Source organism: Mustela lutreola, chromosome 2 (assembly GCF_030435805.1).
Source record: "Mustela lutreola isolate mMusLut2 chromosome 2, mMusLut2.pri, whole genome shotgun sequence".
Taxonomy (NCBI): Eukaryota; Metazoa; Chordata; class Mammalia; order Carnivora; family Mustelidae; genus Mustela; species Mustela lutreola.
Window position 1 is genome coordinate 102,900,563 of NC_081291.1, and position 21,269 is coordinate 102,921,831.

Genomic DNA, 21,269 nt, shown 5'->3' on the forward strand with positions numbered 1-21,269 from the left:
TTCACTACATTTCTATCTTTGGAGGTAAATACCCAATGTAAACTGAACCTCTTAAAAATGTTTTTTCTCTTCACAGCTGTGGCATATGGAAAGGGAACCTATTTCGCTGTTGATGCCTGTTATTCTGCTAATGATATATACTCCAGACCAGACAGCCATGGGAGAAAGCATATGTACTATGTGCGAGTACTTACTGGAAACTACACACGTGGAAATCACTCACTAATTGTGCCTCCTCCAAAGAGCCCTGAAAACCCTACTGACCTGTATGACACTGTCACAGATTGTGTGCGGAATCCCCACTTATTTGTGGTATTTTATGACTACCAGGCTTACCCAGAGTACCTCATTACTTTTACCAATTAACATCTGAGTATCCTTCCCAGAAGACATTGCTCATCTATACATGCCAAGTTGTAAAACAAGTTTTAGATTTTTTTCCCTCTTAACAGCATTTTGTAAGATCAAAGGATCCTTGTCACTGAAATCAGACTTTCTTCAACTTCTCCTTCATACCTGGAATGAACCTGTCTTAACAGCAATACATTTGAGAATTTAAATCACATAACTGAGTTACAACTGTGTATCCACAACCATGGACATCAAATCTGCAGAAGGAAAGAACAGGGTGTAGTCTTGGGAAGGAGAGAATGAGTTCACCTTAAAGGCAGAGAGCACAGCTATGCAATTTCAGCGCTGCTGCAAAGGAGACAGCTGTATATCATGTCGGGATGCCATATTCCTGTGAGAAGCACAGTATTACTGAGTGGGGAGGACTGCTCATTTCCAGGCGGCCAGGGATGTTGTCTCTCTCTCTTTTTTTAATTCCTGGGATGAGATCTGTGCCTGATGTAAATAGATGCTCCAGAACATTCCATAAACCAACTAAGAAAGAAAAAAATTAGTTAGACTCCAACCAAAGTAGGAGCCATCTCTTTAATATCCTTGACTTGTCACTTTGCCTTAAATTGAAAAGATTCTGTGACAGGGAATTCTGTTCTTCACAAACTGCACCATGTGCAGTGGGATATGTGGGACAACTCCAGCCTGGCTTCTGTGTCCTGTACAGTTGAGGGGCCGTGGTCTAGCTTGTGGCCCATGGGAACTGGGTCCCATGGACTTGTGCAACACAGCAGTTCTGGCTCCGAGTGGTCCTTTTCCATGTTGACCCCAAATCTGCCTTCATCTAACTTCTGTTGGTGACAGAAATTAGATGACAGTGACAACAGTGGGATACTTTCAGGGTGAAACCCTTCTACTATGTTAAGATTAAGTGAGTTCCAGTATTATTAATATTTTCCTTGGCAGTCTAGCTTTTGATGATTTTAAAGACTTTAAATAAACCAGAGGAATTAAGCAGCCATATTGCTAATTTGCTAGCTCAGTATCTATTAAATAGTAGTGTTGGTTTTTTAAAAAATTTTCCCCAGATAAATTTCAGATTCAGATACGGTTTATTGAGTGCCTAGATCGTACCAGGTAATATAATATGTGCTTTATAGTATTTATCTTATTCCTCCAAACAATCCTGTCAGGTAAGAATTGTATCCCCATCTTAAAGTTGGGGAAACTGACGCTCAGAGTATAAGAAGCTTCCTTGCCTGGGGTCACCTAGGTGGTAGCCCTTAGAGACAGAAACCCAGTCCCGATTCCTGTGTTACCACTACACCACTACAGAGCATAGCCTTTAGATTAATGTTACCATTTCGGGAGCATCTCAGGTAATCTATGAATGACCCTCATATTTCCTTGGCTTTTTCCTTCTGGCTTTGGTTTCTGTTAGAGTCTTCATTTGAAGCTCTGTAGGCCAAGAGGCTAGAGCTGATGCCCTGTGCAGGTGGTGCGCTCTGACACTAGGGGGTGTTGCGAGGAGGCGAAAGGAGCTCTTCCTTGGCTGCTGTGAACTACTTGCCTCAAGTACAGGAAGTTGAGGGGACCAGAGTTCCACTTCATTAACGGACATCTTGAAGTTTTTCTTGCTGGTTTTTGTTTTGCTTTGTTTTTTAAGATTTATTTATTTTGAGAGAGAGAGAGAGAGAGAAAGGGAGAGAATCTCAAGCAGACTCCCTGCTGAGTGCAGAGCCTGACACGGGGCCCTATCTGACCTGAGCTGAAATCAAGCATCAGATGCTTACCTGCCTGAGCCATCCAAGTGCCCCTGTTGCTGTTAGTTTGTTAAGTGGCTTGACTCATTATTGCTTGGGCATGGCTTCCCAGCCACCGGCCTCTGAGCTCAGCTCATCCAGTCAGTAAATGTTATAGTTATCCTCAATCTAAAGAAATGTCATGTACCTCCTTTTTGAATAAAATACTTGGAAACTATCTGGTGGTAAACCTCTTTATCCTTAAGGGCATCTAGATACAGGAAAGCTGAATGATAAACACAGGCCACTGTTGATAAAAGACTACAAGAAACCATGAGAGCATCAGGGGGTGCCCAGAGTGTTAATAATATTCAGCTGAAAATGACAGTAAGAGCGCAGTACAGGTTTAGTTCAGTAAATCTGAAGGGCAGATGGACTCCCACAGGAAGCTCCTGCTAAACCAAGCTCAATTCAAGACTGTGATGGGTCTTAGGGGATTCCTCTAGGGCCAGAGATTTTTAAACATTTTTGGTATTCTTAGGTCCTTAGTGTTTAGGTCCTTAGGTATCATCTTAGGTCCTTAAGTGTTTGCTGAGCTAGCAAGTCCTGGCCCACCCCAAAGGAGTCACGTTCTGTAGCTCTAGAGAGGTGCCTAGATATCTGCATTTTCAGCAAACACCTCAAATGATTCTGATAATCCTGATACTCGAACTGCCTATGACTTTCATGGCTCCAGAGACTTCTGCCTTCATGGGCCCCTTACTCCATAAAAAGTGAAAAAGTATTAACAATTACATTTTCCAACTGCACTGATACGAACATGAATGCAATGAAAACTAGATTATATGGGTTTTTTTAAAAAATTCAAAAGAAACTAAAACATTTTGGGGCCATGAAAAGCTCATGGGTCTTAGCCACTGTGCCAACTGGACAGGTTAGCCTTACTGATGCCGGACATGTTAGGTGCAACGCTGAGCCGTACTTTTTTTTAACTTTAAAAAAAAAATTATTTTTTCAGTGTTCCAAGATTCATTGTTTATGCACCACACCCAATGCTCCACGCAATACCTGCCCTCCTTAGTACCCACCAAGGCTCACCTATCCCTCTACCCTCCCCTCCAAAACCCTCAGTTTGTTTCTCAGAGTCCATAGTCTCTCATGGTTCATCTCCCCCTCCAATTTCCCCCAATTCACCCTTCCTTTCCTTCTCCTAATGTCCTCCATGTTATTCCTTATGCTCCACAAGTAAGTGAAATCATATGATAATTGACTCTCTCTGCTTGACTTATTTCACTCAGCATAATCTCCTCTAGTCCTGTCCACGTTGATACAAAAGTTGTATATTCATCTTTTCTGATGGAGGTATAATACTCCATTGCATATATGGACCTTATCTTCTTTATTCATTCGTCTGTTGAAGAGCATCTTAGCTCTTTCCACAGTTTGGCAACTGTGGCCATTGCTGCTATGAACACTGGGGTACAGATGGCCCTTCTTTTCACTACATTTGTATCTTTGGGGTAAATACCCAGTAGTGTAATTGCAGGGTCATAGAGAAGCTCTATTTTTAATTTCTCAAGGAATCTCCACACTGGTTTCCAAAGTGGCTGCACCAACTTGCATTCCCACCACCAGTGTAAGAGGGTTCCCCTTTCTCCACATCCTCTCCAACACTTGTTGTTTCTTGTCTTGTTAATTTTGGCCATTCTAACTGGTGTAAGGTGGTATCTCAATGTGGTTTTGAATTGAATCTCCCTAATGGCTAATGATGATGAATATTTTTTCATGTGTCTGTTAGCCATTTGTATGTCTTCTTTGGAGAAGTGTCTGTTCATGTCTTCTGCCCATTTTTTGACGTGATTATGTGTTTCGTGAGTGTTGAGTTTGAGGAGTTCTTTATACATCTTGGATATCAGCCCTTTGTCTAGAGAGTCATTTGTGAATATCTTCTCCCATTCTGTGAGTTGCCTCTTTGTTTTGTTGACTGTTTCCTTTGCTGTTGCTCAGCTATATTCTTAATAGAACTTTTGTTTGTAGTTCTTACAGTCTCAGTGAGACTCAGTGAGATGAGCTGGAACCTGTTGCCCCACCCAGGAGTGGCCCGGTCCTGGGAGCAGGGGATGAGCCTGTAGTCTTTAAGGCCTCTGGCCTCTGCAGGGTCAATATATTTATCTAATAATTTCACTCACACATGCTTGCTTATACAAGAAATGCAGGATGAAATGGGACCCAGCTCCCTGAGCGCCCAATGGTCCCCCCGTTTGACTATCTTTCCTCACTGACATACTCTCCTTCACAGATAGCCAAGATCTCTATCTTGATAAAATCAGGAAACTATCTCCCATCACCCATTTATACTTAGAAATCCCTTCATACTAATGTCTTAACTCTCTTTCCAGCTCTCTGCATGTCAAAGACTGTTACCTCCAACTGCATCAAGTGCTTTGTTTCAGAATCTCCTTCAAACTTTTGTGACCCCAACCTACAGGAGGACATGAAGAAAAACAATTTATATCAGGCCCAGTTCATACACAGATACAACTGAAAAGTTATATGAAATATATTTATCCAAAAAAAAAAATACTTTTCCTGGGAAATTTCATGAAATAATATTTATACTTACTAATGAATTAACTGAAATAACCTATTCTATTTAACTTTTAAAAAATGCTGGTCTTGGGGCCCCTGGGTGGCTCAGTGGGTTGAAGCCTCTGCCTTTGGCTCGGGTCGTGATCCCAGGGTCCTGGGATCGAGCCCCACGTCGGGCTCTCTGCTCAGCAGGAGCCTGCTTCCTCCTATCTCTGCCCGCTCTCTGCCTACTTGTGATCTTTGTCTGTCAAATAAATAAATAAAATATTTAAAAAAAAATGCTGGTCTTGCCCACTATATCGATTTTATTACTTACTAATGGGCCACAATCTGCAATTTGAAAAACAGTAGTCAAAGGAGTAGCAAACATCAAAAATAAAATATCTGAAGAAAACAGTATGTCTAGTTCTGCAATAAGGATCTACCTACTAAGGGGAACAGACATCTTATCCTTGGCCACAACACCTTCTACCACAATGTGTTTGATGGAGTGTTGCCAACAAGTTCTTCCTTTTATAATCCACTCAGCCAAATACTGAACAAGCCCCTACCCTATGCTGGGCACTCTGATCAATGCTCTGTGACTCCATAATAATCAAAACAAAGTCCATACCCCATGGAGTGACATTCTGATTGGGGAAGAAAATAAATAGGTATACAATGGTCAATCATAGTAAGTGCTACAGACAGGTCTCTTCCAGACCCTTCTTTTCCTGGACATGTTCATATAACACCTCCCTCACTGCTAGAAGGCATATGTTTTCTTTGGATGTACTTGATACCCTGAATCTGAAGACTGACAAGGATGGAGCCAGTAGTCACTTCATCTTAAAAGATTAATTTGCTTACCTTTTGTTATATATTTGTTTCACAAATGGTTACTCAGAGATCCATACACTTTTCTAATTTCTAAATTCTTTTTTTTTTTTTTTTTTTTTAGATTTTATTTATATGAGAGAGAGAGAGGGAGAGAGAGCTCGAGATCAGGAGCAGAGAGAGGGGTAGAGGGAGAAGCAGACCCCCTGAAGCCTGATTCAGGACTCGATCCCAGGACGTGGGATCATGACCTGAGCTGAAGGCAGATCATGACCTGAGCTGACTAAGCCACCCACGTGCCCTAATTTCTAAAGTCTTAGTTAGACAGTAATGGTAATAATTATCCCCAGATCTTCTTGCAAATGTAATGAAAGAAGGCTCAATCCCACTAGACCAAACCTTTAGTCCATTGCAGGAGCCAGTAACATCCAGTGCTTTTCCTTCCCAGGACTAGTGTTCCTAGATGTCCCAGTTCCTTCCATAATGAAGCCTTATATTGGACCCCGCCGACTTTTTTCCTGATTGGTATCCTGCTCTGGGTGACAGGGATTAGCCAGTGAAAATTCTGCAGGTGTCATAGGTGTAATCAATCACTTTGGATCAAGGCTAGAAGCCACCCAATGGATGCATTTGGCCAGGGGTTGGCAAACTTTCTCTCTGAGGGGATAGACAGTATTTTCAGTCTTGCGGGCCACACTGGCTTGGTCACTGCTCAACTCTGACACTGTAACTCTAAAGCTGCCATCAGCAATATGTAATGAATGGCATGGCTGTGCTCCAGTAAACCTTTATTTACAAAAACAAGCAGCAGGCCGACCTCGCCTTGAGACTGCTGAAGAGGTATTACTTTCTGTTAAGAACACCTGGGGCTTACATTTGAGATCAGCTAAAAGGACCAGATGTGAGAGGAAAGGCAAAGTCACTGAAGAAAGAAGGCCTAACAAGTAACAAAGAGCTGGCTGGCTCGGAGAGCGATGTTCGTGAATGAAGGTGGCAAGAGACTGAAACACAATTAGGTCTAAAGAACAAGTGCATTTACAAGCACGCTGGCCTACAAATTAATTTTGTGCTCTGCCATTTTTTAATTTAATGATCAAACTACTTAAAAATATTTTTAAAGTATTATTTTAAAAGTCATTTCCTTAGAACTACAAACTCCTTCCTTGTATCAGAAGTTGTGCCACTATCCTGGTTACTTGTGGATTCACCAAGCAGTCCAGCAAGTCATCTGTAGAAATGAATGTTTGAGAAGGAGCCATACTACTATTTGAAGCAATTTGTTCCACAACTGCATCCTCACTTTTACTCATCATTCGTTGCCTCTTGGTACAACGCAGTTTTCCAGAGTGTTCTCCATCTTTGCCTACAAAGTCTTTACCATCACCTTCAAATATGCCTCCTCTCTCTGAGGGTAGTTCTTCAGAACTCAGTATTACAGGAACCAGATCAGGGCCAAAGGGACTTGCTGCCTCCCATTTTCCTGTTCCCAGGATTACGTCCTGGCCACCTGTTTGTTCCACCGCCGTGCGATTGTGCACATTCAAGCCCTCCTGTTTCATGTCCTCTCTATTTGTTCTCAGGGCTTGGATTTCTATGACCTTAGATGTTCTGTAATGATCAAAAAGGGCAGAAACAGCTCTATTTAAGTAGCGACAATTGACTTCGTGGGATGTTTCCTCAACCTAGGGAAAAAGTAAAACTCCTTAGAATGGCTATATGCACTTACATAAATTAGAAAACAAATGTTCTAGCAAGGGTTGATTAATCACAGGAAACTAACTGCCACGATGAACAGCCTACCTCAGTTGGGTTTAACCAAGCTCTGGTATTGGTTGGATCCTCTGCGGTCTTCAGGGCACACACAAGCATGCGTGTGATTGCCTCTTCTACTCGGGCTTGGTGGTCCTCTTCCTGAGGCAAGATTTAAAAAGCACATTGTTTTCATCTGTCACTTTGTCTCATGGCTTAAAACAGAGTAGAGTCTCTATTAATTGTGGGCCCTGTTTGCTCATTAATATAAGCTTTTTTAGAGAAGGAAGGAACATGTTTTGGCAGATCACAACTTTTCTGTATTCACTATCACCTGACATCTAGAAGAGTTGTAAAATATTTCACCGACCACATTGAAGTTTTATCCTGTCTATAAGACATAGCCCTTAAGAATGAACTACTTTGTGATATTTCTTCCAATCTCTTTCATTTGTTGACAAGTTTAAAATATTTTTTAAAAAAGGCACTACATACATAGAAATAATACTTAAGAATTTTAAAAACTTTCTTAATGGAAGAAAAATTATAATAAACATGCTTGGCCACAAGAATGAAATGGCTAAAAATCCAAATATGGTTTTTTAAAGACATAATAAGCATAAATTAGAGCATTAAGGATAAATTACATTAAAATCAACGACTTCTGTTCATCCAAAGGCAACAAAAGGAAAAAAAGCAAACCAGATATGTGTAATACATAAAACTGATAAAGGTTAATATCCAGGATATATAAAGAATCTATACACATCAAACAAATAATCCAATTTTTAAAAATAGGCAAGAGGCATGAAGACAAGCATTTCAGAAAAAGAGCAATCACATATTTATTAAAACGTGAAAGGTTTTAATAAACCTTTAATAAACTGAGCCTGGGTGGCTCAGTGGGTTAAGGCCTCTGCCTTCGGCTCAGGTCATGATCCCAGGGTCCTGGAATTGAGCACCACATTGGGCTCTCTGCTCAGCAAGGAGCCTGCTTCCCTTCCTCTCTCTCTCTCTGCCTGCCTCTCTACCAGCTTGTGATCTCTGTCTGTCAAATAAATAAATAAAAATCTTTTTAAAAAACCCATGAAAATATGTTTGACCTCATGAATAATCAGGGAAATGCAAATCGAGAAACTGGTGAAATTGGCAAAAGAGAGTCTGATAATTCCAAGTGGTAGAAAAATGTGCATTGACGGACTCACTGATGGTGGGAGTGCAAACTGGTATGGCCATCTGGAAAACATGTTGGTGTTATCTTGTAAACTTGGGTATTGTACCCCCTGCAGACCAGAATTTCTGCACCCAGAGAAATACATACTTTTTAAAAAAGATTTTATTAATTTATTTGGGGGAGAGAGAGAGAGCTTGAGAGAGAGAGCATGAGAGGAAAGAGGTCAGAGTGAGAAGCAGACTCCCTGCCGAAGAGGGAGCCTGATGTGGGACTTGATCCCAAGACTCCAGGATCACGACCTGAGGCGAAGGCAGTCACTCATCCAACTGAGCTACCCACATGGGCAAGAAATATATATTCTTTAGAGAAACTCTTGTACATGTGTACAAGAATATCCTATTTATAAAAGCAAAAAATTGGAAACAACTCAATTATCCATCAACAGAACAGGGAACCAATAAAATGGGGTACACTTATATAAGAGAATATCATACCACAGTGAAAATGAATGAAATTTCCATGATAAGACACCACTCCACACTAGTATGACTATCATAAAAAAGACAGATAATAACAAGTGTTGGTGAGGATGTGGAGAAATCAGAATAGTCACACATTGCTGGTCAGAATGTAAATGGCTTTAGAAACAGCCTGGCAGGGCGCCTGGGTGGCTCAGTGGTTAAGCCGCTGCCTTTGGCTCAGGTCATGATCTCAGGGTCCTGGGATCGAGTCCCGCATCGGGCTCTCTGCTCAGCAGGGAGCCTGCTTCCTCCTCTCTCTCTCTGCCTGCCTCTCTGCCTACTTGTGATTTCTCTCTGTCAAATAAATAAATAAAATCTTTAAAAAAAAAAAAAAAGAAAGAAACAGCCTGGCAGTTCCTCAAAAGGCTAAACACAGAGTTGCCAAATGTGGTGGTTAATTTTATTAGCTAACTTGGTTAGGCTAGTTGTTTGGTCAAACCCTAGTCTAAATGTTGCTGTGAAAATACTTTGAAGATGATTAACCTTTAAAATCAGTTGACTTTAGGTAAAGGAAATTATCTTCAATAATGTAGGTAGACCTCAGGTGAAGGCCTGAGGCAAAAACTAAGGTTTCCTAGAGAATAAGGTATTGTGCCTCAGGATTCTAACAGAAATCCTGAATGAGTGGGTTTCTAGTCTGTTAGCCATCCTACAGATTTCAGACTCCAGACTGAAACTCAGACCAGAGTCTTTACGATCCATTATACCAAACCAAAGGATCCAGAAATTCCACTCCTAAATGTACATGCAAGATAATGAAAACATATGGTCACATAAAAACTTGTACATAAATGTTAGTAATAGCATTATTTGTAACTGCAAAAAGTAGACACAACCCACATGTCCACCAGCTGATGAATAGATAAACAAAATGTGTATATCCATTCAATGGAATATTATTTAGCCATAAAAAGGAATCAAGTACTGATACATGCTATAACATAGATGAATCCTGAAAACATGTAATACTGAATGAAAGATGCTGGCCACAAAAAAACCATGTACTACATGATTCCGGAATTGGCAAATCTAGAGAGACAGAAAATAGGTTGGTGACCACTTACGGTTACAGAGGAAAATCAGAGAGCAAATACTCATATATATAGGGTTTCTTTTTAGGTTGATGAAAATGTTCAAAAATTGATTATGGTAGTATTGCATAATTCTTGACTATACATAAAATTTCTGAACTGTACACTTTACTGTTTTTCCACTGAGTATTCAAATGTATTTATTTGGGAAACTAAAGTCCATTTTCTTCTTAACAGGGTTTTAGAAAGCTGCATTTGTTTAAAGCAAGTGAAATTTTAAAGAAGTAAAACTCCTAGAAGCTCTCAGAACCTCTAAGAATTTTTTTTAATTGAAGTATAATCAACACAGTGTTACATTCGTTTCAGGTGTATGACATCAGGATTCAACAGCTCTATAGGCTTTGCCGTGCTCACAAGCATAGGTACCATCTGTCACCATCCAACATTCCTGCAACACCTCTGACTAGATTCCCCACGCTGCACCTGTCATCCCTGTGACTTACTCATTCTGTAACTGGAAGGCTGTACCTCCCACTCCCCTGCATCCAGAAAGGAGAGGGGGTGAGCAAAATTACACCACTACAAATATGTTACCTACATATTATTTTATAGGTATAAATACAATGAAAGACATAATAATGGAAAAATTATTAGAGCAAAAGGAAAGCCTTTAAAAATTAACAGAAAAAATTGTTTTAAGTTTGGAAAAAGTACCAATAAAATAAATGCATTTCAATACAACAAGAATAAGGAGGAATACTAAAAGAAAAGGATTAAAAAAGGCACAATTGAGGGGTGCCTGAGTGGCTCTGTGGGTTAAGGCCTCTGCCTTTGGCTCGGGTCATGATCCCAGGGTCCTGGGATCAAGCCCCGCATCGGGCTCTCTGCTCAGCAGGGAGCCTGCTTCCTCCTCTCTCTCTCTCTCTCTCTCTCTCTCCCTCTCTGCCAGCCTCTCTGCCTACTTGTGATCTCTGTCAAATAAATAAATAAAATTAAAAAAAAAAAAAAGGCACAGGGGCGCCTGGGTGACTCAGGTGGTTAAGCCGCTGCCTTGGGCTCAGGTCATGATCTCAGGGTCCTGGGATCGAGTCCCACATCGGGCTCTCTGCTCAGCAGGAGGCCTGCTTCCCTTCCTCTCTCTGTGATCTCTTCCCTTCCTCTCTCCTACTGTGATCTCTCTCTGTCAAATAAATAAATAAAATCTTTAAAAAAAAAAAAAGGCACAATTGAGAAGAACTGAGAATATACTTTATCCTTTGGAATACATTAAGATAGAATACCACTTTAACAGAGAAAAAGAGAAGAGATGAATATTGTGCCAGCTGGACAGAACTAGAATTTCTACTTTTTTCCCAAATCTATGTGACTTGTGACAAGAATACTACAGTCAGGATTTAGCTTGAGTTATTATGTGGAATATGGTTGGTTTTAAAACCTAAGGGGTTTTGGAGTTAAATTTGGCAACAAGAAAAAATTACGGTTCAGTACTTGAAGAGACAAGAATCAAAGCAACATGTGACAGAGGAAAATATAGTCATTTAGATCCTAGTCCGCATTCCAGTTATTTAAGGAAGAATGAATGTTTTCAAACTGTGATGTACGCCGAAGTTAAAGGAGGAATGAGAGTCCTGGTTTGGTGAAGGACAGAAATCATCCACCTTAAGTCAGCATCAAGTCCTTGGGTACCAAACTTGTAAGTACTATCTCATGACTTGTTTATACTCATTGACACCAATCCTTTGGAAAATTCTTTGAGAATCAGCTGAACAAATGGTATAAAACAAGCTTCTAATAAGACCATAGTGAAGGCTTTCAGACTCTTGAGGCCAGGTGAATTCAAATCTAAATAAAATATGAACAAGTGGCATTCTACAGTACATTAAGAAATGATATATCGGGGCGCCTGGGTGGCTCAATGGGTTAAAGCCTCTGCCTTCAGCTCAGGTCATGATCCCAGGGTCCTGGGATCGAGCCCCACATTGGGCTCTCTGCTCAACAGGGAGCCTGCTTCTCCCTCTCTCTCTTTCTGCCTGCTGCTCTGCCTACTTGTGATCTCTGTCTGTCAAATAAATAAATAAAATCTTAAAAAAAAAAAGAAATGATATATCATAACCAAATGGGATTTGTTCCAGAAATTAAGGATGGTTCAATCAATACTAAGAAATCCACTGATTTAATTTACTCAAATACCAGATATTTACTAAAGAGGAATATTATATGATCATCTCCATTAGTGCTTAAAAGGCATTCAATAATATTTAACATCTTTTCTGGATTAAAAAACAAAATAAAAAACAAAAAAGTAATGAATTGAAAGATACTTAACATGGTAAAATATATACACAATTCACCCCCAAATCCAGTATTTTACTTAAAAAAAAAAAATCACTAGAGAATTCTCTCTAAAATCAGAAAAAGACAAAGATGCCCACTATCTCCATTATTATTTATTATTGATTTAGAAGTATTAGCTAATGTAATTAGACAAGGGAAAATAAGATACAGGAAAATAAATTGGAAAGGAAGAGGTAAAAGTATCTTAATTTTCAGATAATAGGAGAGAAACCTGAAAAACCAAGGAAGTCAATAAAAAATCACCACACTCAAGAAAATAATTCAAATTAACACAAAATCAATAGCCTTCATATATACAAACAATATCTACTCAGATGATATAACGGAAGAGAAGACCCACCTCACTTAACCACAGCAGCCAAAAAAGAGGAAATGCCCGGGAATAAACCTTTTTTTAAAGAAATGTCCAAATCCAGTGTGAGGAAAACTTTAAAACACTCCTGGAACAAAGACAACTAGACTTGGACAAAAAGAAAGGTATCTCATTACTGGTTAGGACAATTCAACACCATACAGCTCATATTAAATTTCATATAAATGGAATAAAAATATCAATTGTTTTCTCCCTGAAGGTGGATGTATTCTAAAGATCATGCTAAAAAAAAAAAAAAAAAAAATTTAAGAAGAGCCAGGAAAACACTGCAAAAGAAAAGGTTTCTGGCCCTACAGATACTAAAAATATCCTATAAGACCCCTCTAAGTAAAAAAGGGTAGGAAGCATTGAAACAATGTGAAGAAAGGCCAGTGGAAGAAACAGACCCAAGTACACAGAGATATCTGGTATATGATTAAGGTAATATTTCCATGTTGCATCACCACTTCCTCATATCAGGGAGATCATATGATAGTTGTCTTTCTCTGCTTGACTTATTTCGCTAAGCATGATACGCTCTAGTTCCATCCACGTTGTTGCAAATGGCAAGATTTCATTTCTTTTGATGGCTGCATAGTATTCCATTGTGGTATATGGAGCATGGAGGCTTAAATGGGTAGAAGAATAAATGAAACAAGATGGGATTGGGAGGGAGACAAACCATAAGTGACTCTTAATCTCACAAAACAAACTGAGGGTTGCCGGGGGGAGGGGGTTGGGGAGAAGGGGGTGGGATTATGGACATTGGGGAGGGTATGTGATTTGGTGAGTGCTGTGAAGTGTGTAAACCTGGTGATTCACAGACCTGGGGATAAAAATATATGTTTATAAAAAATATATGTTTATAAAAAATAAAAAATTTAAAAAAAAAAAAAAAAAAAAAAAGGTAATATTTCAAATCATCACAGAAAAGACAGACTTTAAAATAAATGATGTCCCTGACAATTCTATTGTCATTTGGTAATAAATAATAGATCTCAACCTTATACCATACACTAGTAAAAACCTTGAAATGGATGAGAGACCCAAACGTAAAAAAATGAAACAATCCAAACTAAAAGAAAGCATTGGTGAATTCCTTTACGACCTGGAAGAGGGAAAGGTTTTTTCCAGCTATGATTCAAAAATCAGAAGCAAAAAAATTCAACAGTACATCCTGTTGGTGAGGCTGTGGAGAAAAGAAGCTTCCTCAGATGCTACTGATAGAAAGGCAAAATGGCACAATCACTGTCAAATTTGGCAAAATTTGGCAAAGCCTAACAAAATTAAAGCTGACTCACTTTTAAGACTCTCCCCAAAGACACTCTTCCAGCAAATATAAAACAACATATGCACAATGTTAATCACTGGCATTATTTCTAATTATAAAAGACTGGAAAGAACGCAAACATCCATCCACATCGGAACCAGGAAGTGAACGATGGTGCACCCATACAGTGGGATACTACACAGCTGTTGGAAAGAAAGTGAAAATTGCTCCGTACTATGATTCACCAAATTCAGAATAGTATTGTAATGTGAAAAAAGCAGGGTGCGGAACACTAGTTTATTACTTTCTGTATAAGAAAGGAGAGGAATATGAGTATGTGTGAATAAGCACATGAAACATAAAAAAGTTTCTATTCTTATTCACATATAAAGTCATGCATAAATATATTTATTCATTTACTTAATTATTTACATATATGTTTACAAAGAAGACACACTAGAATGATGAACTAAAAGAACAGAAACAGAGCCCTGTGGTGGGGGTTAGTGGGGAGAGAGGGATGGAGTGGAGGGGACAGAGAGGAAGAGAAAACTTCTCTATATAAAGGAGAGTTTTAATATCATTTTAACAATTTAATGTTTTACATATTCAAAATATTAAATAAAGTCAAATTATGAAAAAAAGTAAATCCTAATGCTGAAAACAAACTGAAACAAAACAAACCTACCTAAAATTTAAGTAACATAGCCACAAATGAAAAGAATCCCTTCACAATGAATTCTGAATGCAGTAGTACTTTGTAGCCCCTTAGTGGGATATAGTCTAATGATAAAAAGGATTAAAAAGAAATCCTAAATTTTATTTGCAAGTTTTATTATTAGTAATAATAATATTGGAATTTTGAAATTATAAATATAACATCTTAAAAAAATATATGGGTGGACAAATGTTTATAGCAGCAATGTCTACAACAGCCAAACTATGGAAAGAACCTCAATGTCCATCAACAGATAAATGGATAGAGAAGATGTGATATATATATATATGAAATACTATGCAGCAATCAAAATAAATGAAATCTTGCCATTTGTGACAACATGGATGAACTAGAGGGTATTATGCTTAGTGAAATAAGTCAATCAGAGAAAGACAATTATCATATGATCTCCTTGATATGAGGAAGTGGAGAGGCAGCGTGGAGGGTTTGGGGGGTAGGAAGGGAATTAATGAAACAATATGGGATCAAGAGGGAGACAAACCGTAAGAGAGTCTTAATCTCACAAAACAAACTGAGAGTTGCCGGGAGTAGGGGGCTAGGGAGAAGGTGGTTGAGTTATGGACACTGGGGAAGGCATCTGCTATGGTGAGTGCTGTGAAGTGTGTAAGCCTGGCTTGATTCACAGACCTGTACCCCTGGGGCTAATAATACATTATATGTTAATAAAAAAATTTAAAAATTAAAAAGGAAAAAAATAAGTGGGTGGGGCACCTGGGTGGATCAGCTGGTTAAGCATTCAACTCTTGATTTCAGCTCAGGTCATGATCTCAGGGTTATGAGACTGAGCCCCATGACAGGTTCCGTACTGGGCATGGAGCCTGCTTACGATTCTCTCTCACTCTCTGCCCTCCCATCCAAGGCAGGGGTAAAATATATATATATTTATATATATTTGTGTGTGTGTGTGTGTATTTATATATGTGTGTATATATATAGATATAGATACATAAATATGTATCAAATAAGTAGATGTTACTGTTAGGATTGATCATGATTTTCAGTGTAAGAGAAGAGATAAAAATATGGACACAAATAAGAAAATATCTATATTTAACCTTAAATTAGAATTATAAATATACCTATATCTATCTATCTATCTATCTACCTATCTATCTATATCACATTCTGGTTTTATTATTTAAAGGTCTAGAAACAGCAACATGCCAATAGCAATGAACAACAGCTTTAGAGCCCCAATCTCAGTTTCTAAATACCATTCTCCACTAAAAGGAACAATGACCACTTGGAGAAATGATCAGCTTCCAAGTTGGAGGCAGGTAAAGTCCAAGGCAATCCTGGGGTATCCTCTTGTACCAGAGAGCAAGGATACATTCCAAGACAAATGATGACGTACCAAAAGGGCACAGGCCCGCTTGAAGGAGTTTACCAAAAACACAGAAGAGAATCAAATTTGGAATGACCTTGGCAAGCTGGAATGCTCACCCCAAAGAACACAGTACAAGCTGAGGGAGGGGAGTGTGAAGTGTGGGATGTGGGTTTAAAGAGCCAGCTTTAACAGCTTCACGACGGAGGGCAACCTGACACGGGAGCTGACTGGGTGAAAAAGCAGGGACACTCTCGCGCTGAGTATGAGCCCAAAGCGAGATCAGATCCCTAAAAAAAGCTACTGCAATATTATAAGCAGCAAAAAGAAATTGAGGATCTAAGTCATGCGAGGGAGAAACCTTGATTCCGTGAACTGAGACCTCCTGGTATTTATACATTAAGAGGGTTGTTCTCGACATAATAGTTCTTCCTCTTCATAGTAGTTTCCGTTTTTAAACACTTCTCATGTGGCAGGCGCTGGATTAAATGCCTCTGGAGTGTGTGTGATTATAATCCCTGTTCCCCAGGTGCAGAGAGCTGGGCTAGATGAGATGAACTGATCATCCAGGTTACACAGCTAACAAAGGCAGACCTATAACTTAAACCTGCATTTAGTTCTGAAGTCTATGATCAAAATGGTGAAAAGTCTGAAAAAATTTTTAAGAAGTCATATAAAAAAACTTATTAAAGAAACTGAAGGTTTTGGGGCACCTGGGTGGCTCAGGGGGTTAAGTCTCTGCCTTCGGCTCGGATCATGGTCTCAGGGTCCTGGGATCAAGCCCCAAATTGGGCTCTCTGCTCAAAAGGGAGCCTGCTTCCTCCTCTCTCTCTCTGCCTGCTGCTCTGCCTACTTGTGATCCCTCTCTCTGTCAAAAAACCAAACCAAACCAAACCAAACCAAACCAAACCAAACGAAACCAAAGCAAACAGAGGCTTTGAGTCTGGGAAAGAAAAGTTTAAAGGGACACATGGCAGGTATCATCAAATATTTAAAAAACAAACAAAAAAAACATTCTGTAGAGTTTCAGAAATAATGGGTATAGTTACAAGCAGGCAGGTGAATCTAACAATGAAAAGAGCCACCTTGAGAAGCTAAGTACTGTCAGTACTACTGTCAGTACTAGCAGATGTGACTCTGGACTTGGACTGGACTGTATCTTGACATTTGCTCTGACTGTAATTCAGCATGCTACCAGCAGCTAAGTAACTAACCAGCTGAGTCCACTGATCTCCCACCACACCGCTCATCTAACCCACAAAGGCCACATCTCTTTTCTAAGCCCAGACAGTGCAGCTTCCTGTCAGAGTCTCCCTGAGGCTCCACCTATGCCAAAGCCCTCCCCAGTACCCATGGATAAGGAGAGCCTGAGGGGAGGAGGCAGCAGCCACACGGAGAAGAGAAATGCAATCAGGATTTGGGTACAGGACAGTAAGATGCCACTGAAGCAGAGGCTTCAAAGCCTCTGGTTAAAGAGGCACAGGTGCAGAGAAAGCCTTGGTTCAGCCTCACGGGACAGCCATGTTAATTGTCAAGTAGAGCAGGCAACTAGGGTCACACAAAGTGTATTGTAGGGAAAATGCCTCCTTCATTTCCCAGCAGAAATGAAACAATAAAATCCTAGCATTCAAAGACTCTTCTTTGAGAAAAGGCAGAAACCAGGACTGAGAATTGTGCAATTAGTAACAAGGGCCCTGAGCCAAGAAGCAGTTATCTCCAGCCCATCTGGATGTGGACAGAACTGGTAATGTGGGACAGACATGGCAAATCCTGACAGCCCCACACCGCTTTCCTAACACCACCAGCTAAGGAGAAGACTGCACACCAGCATCAGGGCCCACTGTGCACCCTTAAAAGAAAGAGAATAATTCATCACTGAAAACCCTAATTCCGACCTAAATACCCATTAACAGAGCACTGAATACAGAAATTGTAGCATATCAAACCGAAGTAGTATTGGTTGGTTAAATTTAATCACTAAGTTTTATAGTTAGGCTATATATATATATATATATATATACACACACACACACATATCTTAAAAGCAGGGATTACATTTGTTTAAAAAAAAAAAAAGTACCAGCTCAATCCATGAGTTTATACTGACAGTGACAGGATCAATGGATTCTACGTAATGCCACCAGTGTCTGGGAACAAACAGAACCTGAAAAGCGAACAAACAAAAAGTAAGTTAGCACAAGAACAGCACATTTTGTTTTAATGTCAGAATCAGACCCTAATTGACAAAGCTAGGAATCAATATGAATTCATAGCAATATTTCTGTTGGAAAGGAAAACAAGGAAAAAAACCTCACAACCCCTTTCTTTTTTTAACCAGCGAGTTCATATGTTCCATAAAGGATGTTATTGCCAGCTTCCCCAACTTCTACTCTCCTTAATCCTGGGTCTGCACTGCCTGCAACTAAATCTTAGTAAAGGACATAGATTCTAATTTTTCCTCCTTTCCACTGCAAAACAGCTGCATGCATTCTGAGAAAGGGTATAGGGAAAACTAGAGGAAGTAGTTTCTGTCTTCTCACAGTGTAAAATCTAGCCACTGAAGAAACAGCACGTTGAAAGGGGGCACTAGGTATATGACTCAAAGGAGCCAACACTGGTGCCAGGGAGCCTCAGAAGAGGGAGACATCGGCATGAACCATGGATGGCAGGAGCAGCCTGGCATGCATGAAATGTGGTCTGAACCAGGGTTAGGGGACCATGTAGAGACAGCAAAGAATTAGGACATGCCAGGAGGGATAGGTAGTGCCAACAAGGGAGGTTGGACTGTTGAGGGAGAGCAAGTAGGTCGGTCTCACTGTGGCAGACAGGGCAATGAGAGATAAATTGAGAGGGTTAGGTTAGGGCCAGAGGAGGGCCCTTAACTCAGAACAAAGAATCTCCTTTTTATTCTGTAAGTATTAAGGAATTTTGGGGGGGGTGCAGATGGAGAGAGAGAATCTTAAGCAGACTCCCCACTCAGCATAAAACCTGATACAGGGAGCAATTTCTCGAACCTGAGATCATGACCTGAGCTGAAATCAAGACTCAGATGCTTAACTGACTGAATGACCGAGGTGCCTCACTAAGAAATTTTTAGTAGGGGGATAGTTAAAATAGCAGTATCATGGGAGAGTCTGGGAAGGACAGGAGATTCTTACAGTGGCCCAACTAGTAAGATCTAGAGATCTAAACAGGAAGGTATAGAAAACAAAAGCAACAGCCAGAGTCAAGAAGGACTGCATTTGTCCAGACTCAGTATGAGATTAGTACCCATGGAAGTTTGAGCAGAGCAGACAGGCTGATCCAAGGGTTTGGGGCTTCAGATTTGGAAAATGGGTGGCATTAGCTTTGAGCAAGGTGAAGCTAGGAGATAGGAAGAGAGCACCTTTTAGGAGAACGGAGCTCTAAGAAGGGCACTGCACTTAAATCATTAGTTCATGTATGTTTCATCTGATAAGACAGTGGTAAGAGACAGACCCAGTTGTTGGTAGATTAAAGAACAAGCAGGGTGTAAGGAACACTGATACCACAGACAGAACCATGTGTTTAAATCTGGCTATTAAAATAGAAGAAAAAATTAATTACCAAGCATGTCACATCCACCAGAATGGCTATGATAATAACAGGAATAATGGAAAAGAACAAGTGTTGGTGAGGAGGTGAAGAAATCAGAGCCTTCACACATTACTTCGTGGGAATGTAAAATGGTGTAGCTGCCATGGAAAACAGCTGGGCAATTCCTCAAAAAGTTAAACACAGAGTTACCACAGGACCCAGCAATTTCACTCCTAGGTATATAACCAAGGGAGCTGAAAATATACCTTCACCCAAAAACTGGTTCTCCAATGTCTACAGCAACATTCTTCAGTAATAGCTAAAAAGTAGAAACAATTCAAATGTCTATCAACAGATGAATGGATAAGCAAAAATATATGTGTAACAATGTAATATGTTCAGCCATAAGAAGGAATGAAGTACTGATACTATTCTGTAGGATTATATTATGTGAAAGAAGGCGGATACAGAAGGCCACTTGTATGACTGCATGTAAGTGAAGTGTCCAGATTAGGTAAATCTATTGAGATATAAAATAGATGAGGGGTTGTCAGAGGCTGGGGGACAGGTGCCTGGGGAGCAACAGCTAATAGGTTGAAGCACGTTGCTCAAGTCAAATGAATTGAGTTGGAGTATTCACATGGGAAGGGAGTCAGAAAAGGGCCAGTGAGAAGGGAGTAAAGGAAAATAAGCAGGAATAATTGAGGGAAGAAAATCTCCTTAAGAGATGAAGAAAACCTTTCATGTCATTAATAAAATATCAGATAGCAAATGCCAATGTTGTAGAGGTGGTTTTCCCTACTGGACAGCAGCACTAAGAACAAAATCTTTGGAAATGTTTCAGACACAGTTTTTTTTTTTTTTTTTTTTTTTTTTTTTTTTTTTTAAAGATTTTATTTATTTATTTGACAGAGATCACAAGTAGGCAGAGAGGCGGGCAGAGAGAGAGAGGAGGAAGCAGGCTCTCCGCTGAGCAGAGAGCCCGATGCGGGACTCGATCCCAGGACCCCTGAGATCATGACCTGAGCCGAAGGCAGCGGCTTAACCCACTGAGCCACCCAGGCGCCCCTCAGACACAGTTCTTTATAAAAGGACCATCCATGCTTGTTTAAAGCAAATCAATCTCAGTTCATTCTGCCTTTGTTGTCTCACCACCTGGATGCATTCCCAACTGCATTTTACGTGTCTGGGTTCTGGTATAGTTGAAAAGACAGTAACTGTGAATAGACGTTCCAGGGGTGTTCAAGTACCCATGCCTTGACACTTTCTCTTAACCTTGTTAAAAATGACTGTGAAGGGCGTCTGGGTGGTTCAGGCAATTAAGCGTCTGCCTTTGGCTCAGGTCATGATTTCAGGGATCTGGCCGTGTCTGGGATCCTTGCTCAGCGGGGAGTCTGCTTGTCTCCTATGCCCGGCCACACCTGCCACTGGCTCATGCTCTCTCTAGCACTCTCTCTCAAATAAATAAATAAAATCTTAAAAAAAAAAAAAAAAAAAAAAAAAGATTGTAAGTCCTTGTTTTCCTCCAAAGTTATTCTCCTCTTCACCAGTAAAAAGAGCTATATTCCCTCTTCCCATAGTTCCATGACCTGTGAAGCTGAGAAGTTTGTTCCGAAGCCTTCTAACAGCAGAGAGCAGCAGGGAAAAAAATCATTTTCATTTGTGTTGGTGGGGAGGCAATATGGTATAAGGACATGAAAGAAGTTCTAG

General features: G+C 40.0%; 2 protein-coding genes across 8 annotated transcripts in view; one reads left to right on the top strand and one right to left on the bottom strand.

The window, feature by feature from the left end:
• Positions 1 to 4,952, top strand: part of PARP14 (poly(ADP-ribose) polymerase family member 14) — a 53,922-nt gene extending 48,970 nt beyond the window's left edge. For 5 of the 6 annotated variants that reach the window (XM_059162842.1, XM_059162844.1, XM_059162845.1 and 2 more), the window contains one exon: positions 77 to 2,322. In XM_059162842.1, coding sequence (XP_059018825.1) covers positions 77 to 366 — 290 coding nt within the window. In that variant the 3' untranslated portion in view covers positions 367 to 2,322. Of the gene's footprint in view, positions 1 to 76; positions 2,323 to 4,483 lie in introns of those variants that run through there. The other variant, XM_059162843.1, reaches the window with a different exon arrangement.
• A 1,595-nt stretch (positions 4,953 to 6,547) lies between these two features.
• Positions 6,548 to 21,269, bottom strand: part of HSPBAP1 (HSPB1 associated protein 1) — a 59,754-nt gene continuing 45,032 nt past the window's right edge. For both annotated transcript variants that reach the window (XM_059162849.1, XM_059162850.1), the window contains 3 exons: positions 18,085 to 18,168; positions 7,290 to 7,400; positions 6,548 to 7,171 (listed from right to left, as the gene is read on the bottom strand). In XM_059162849.1, the coding sequence (XP_059018832.1) occupies positions 6,638 to 7,171; positions 7,290 to 7,400; positions 18,085 to 18,168 (729 nt within the window). In that variant the 3' untranslated portion in view covers positions 6,548 to 6,637. The remainder of the gene's footprint in view (positions 7,172 to 7,289; positions 7,401 to 18,084; positions 18,169 to 21,269) is intronic.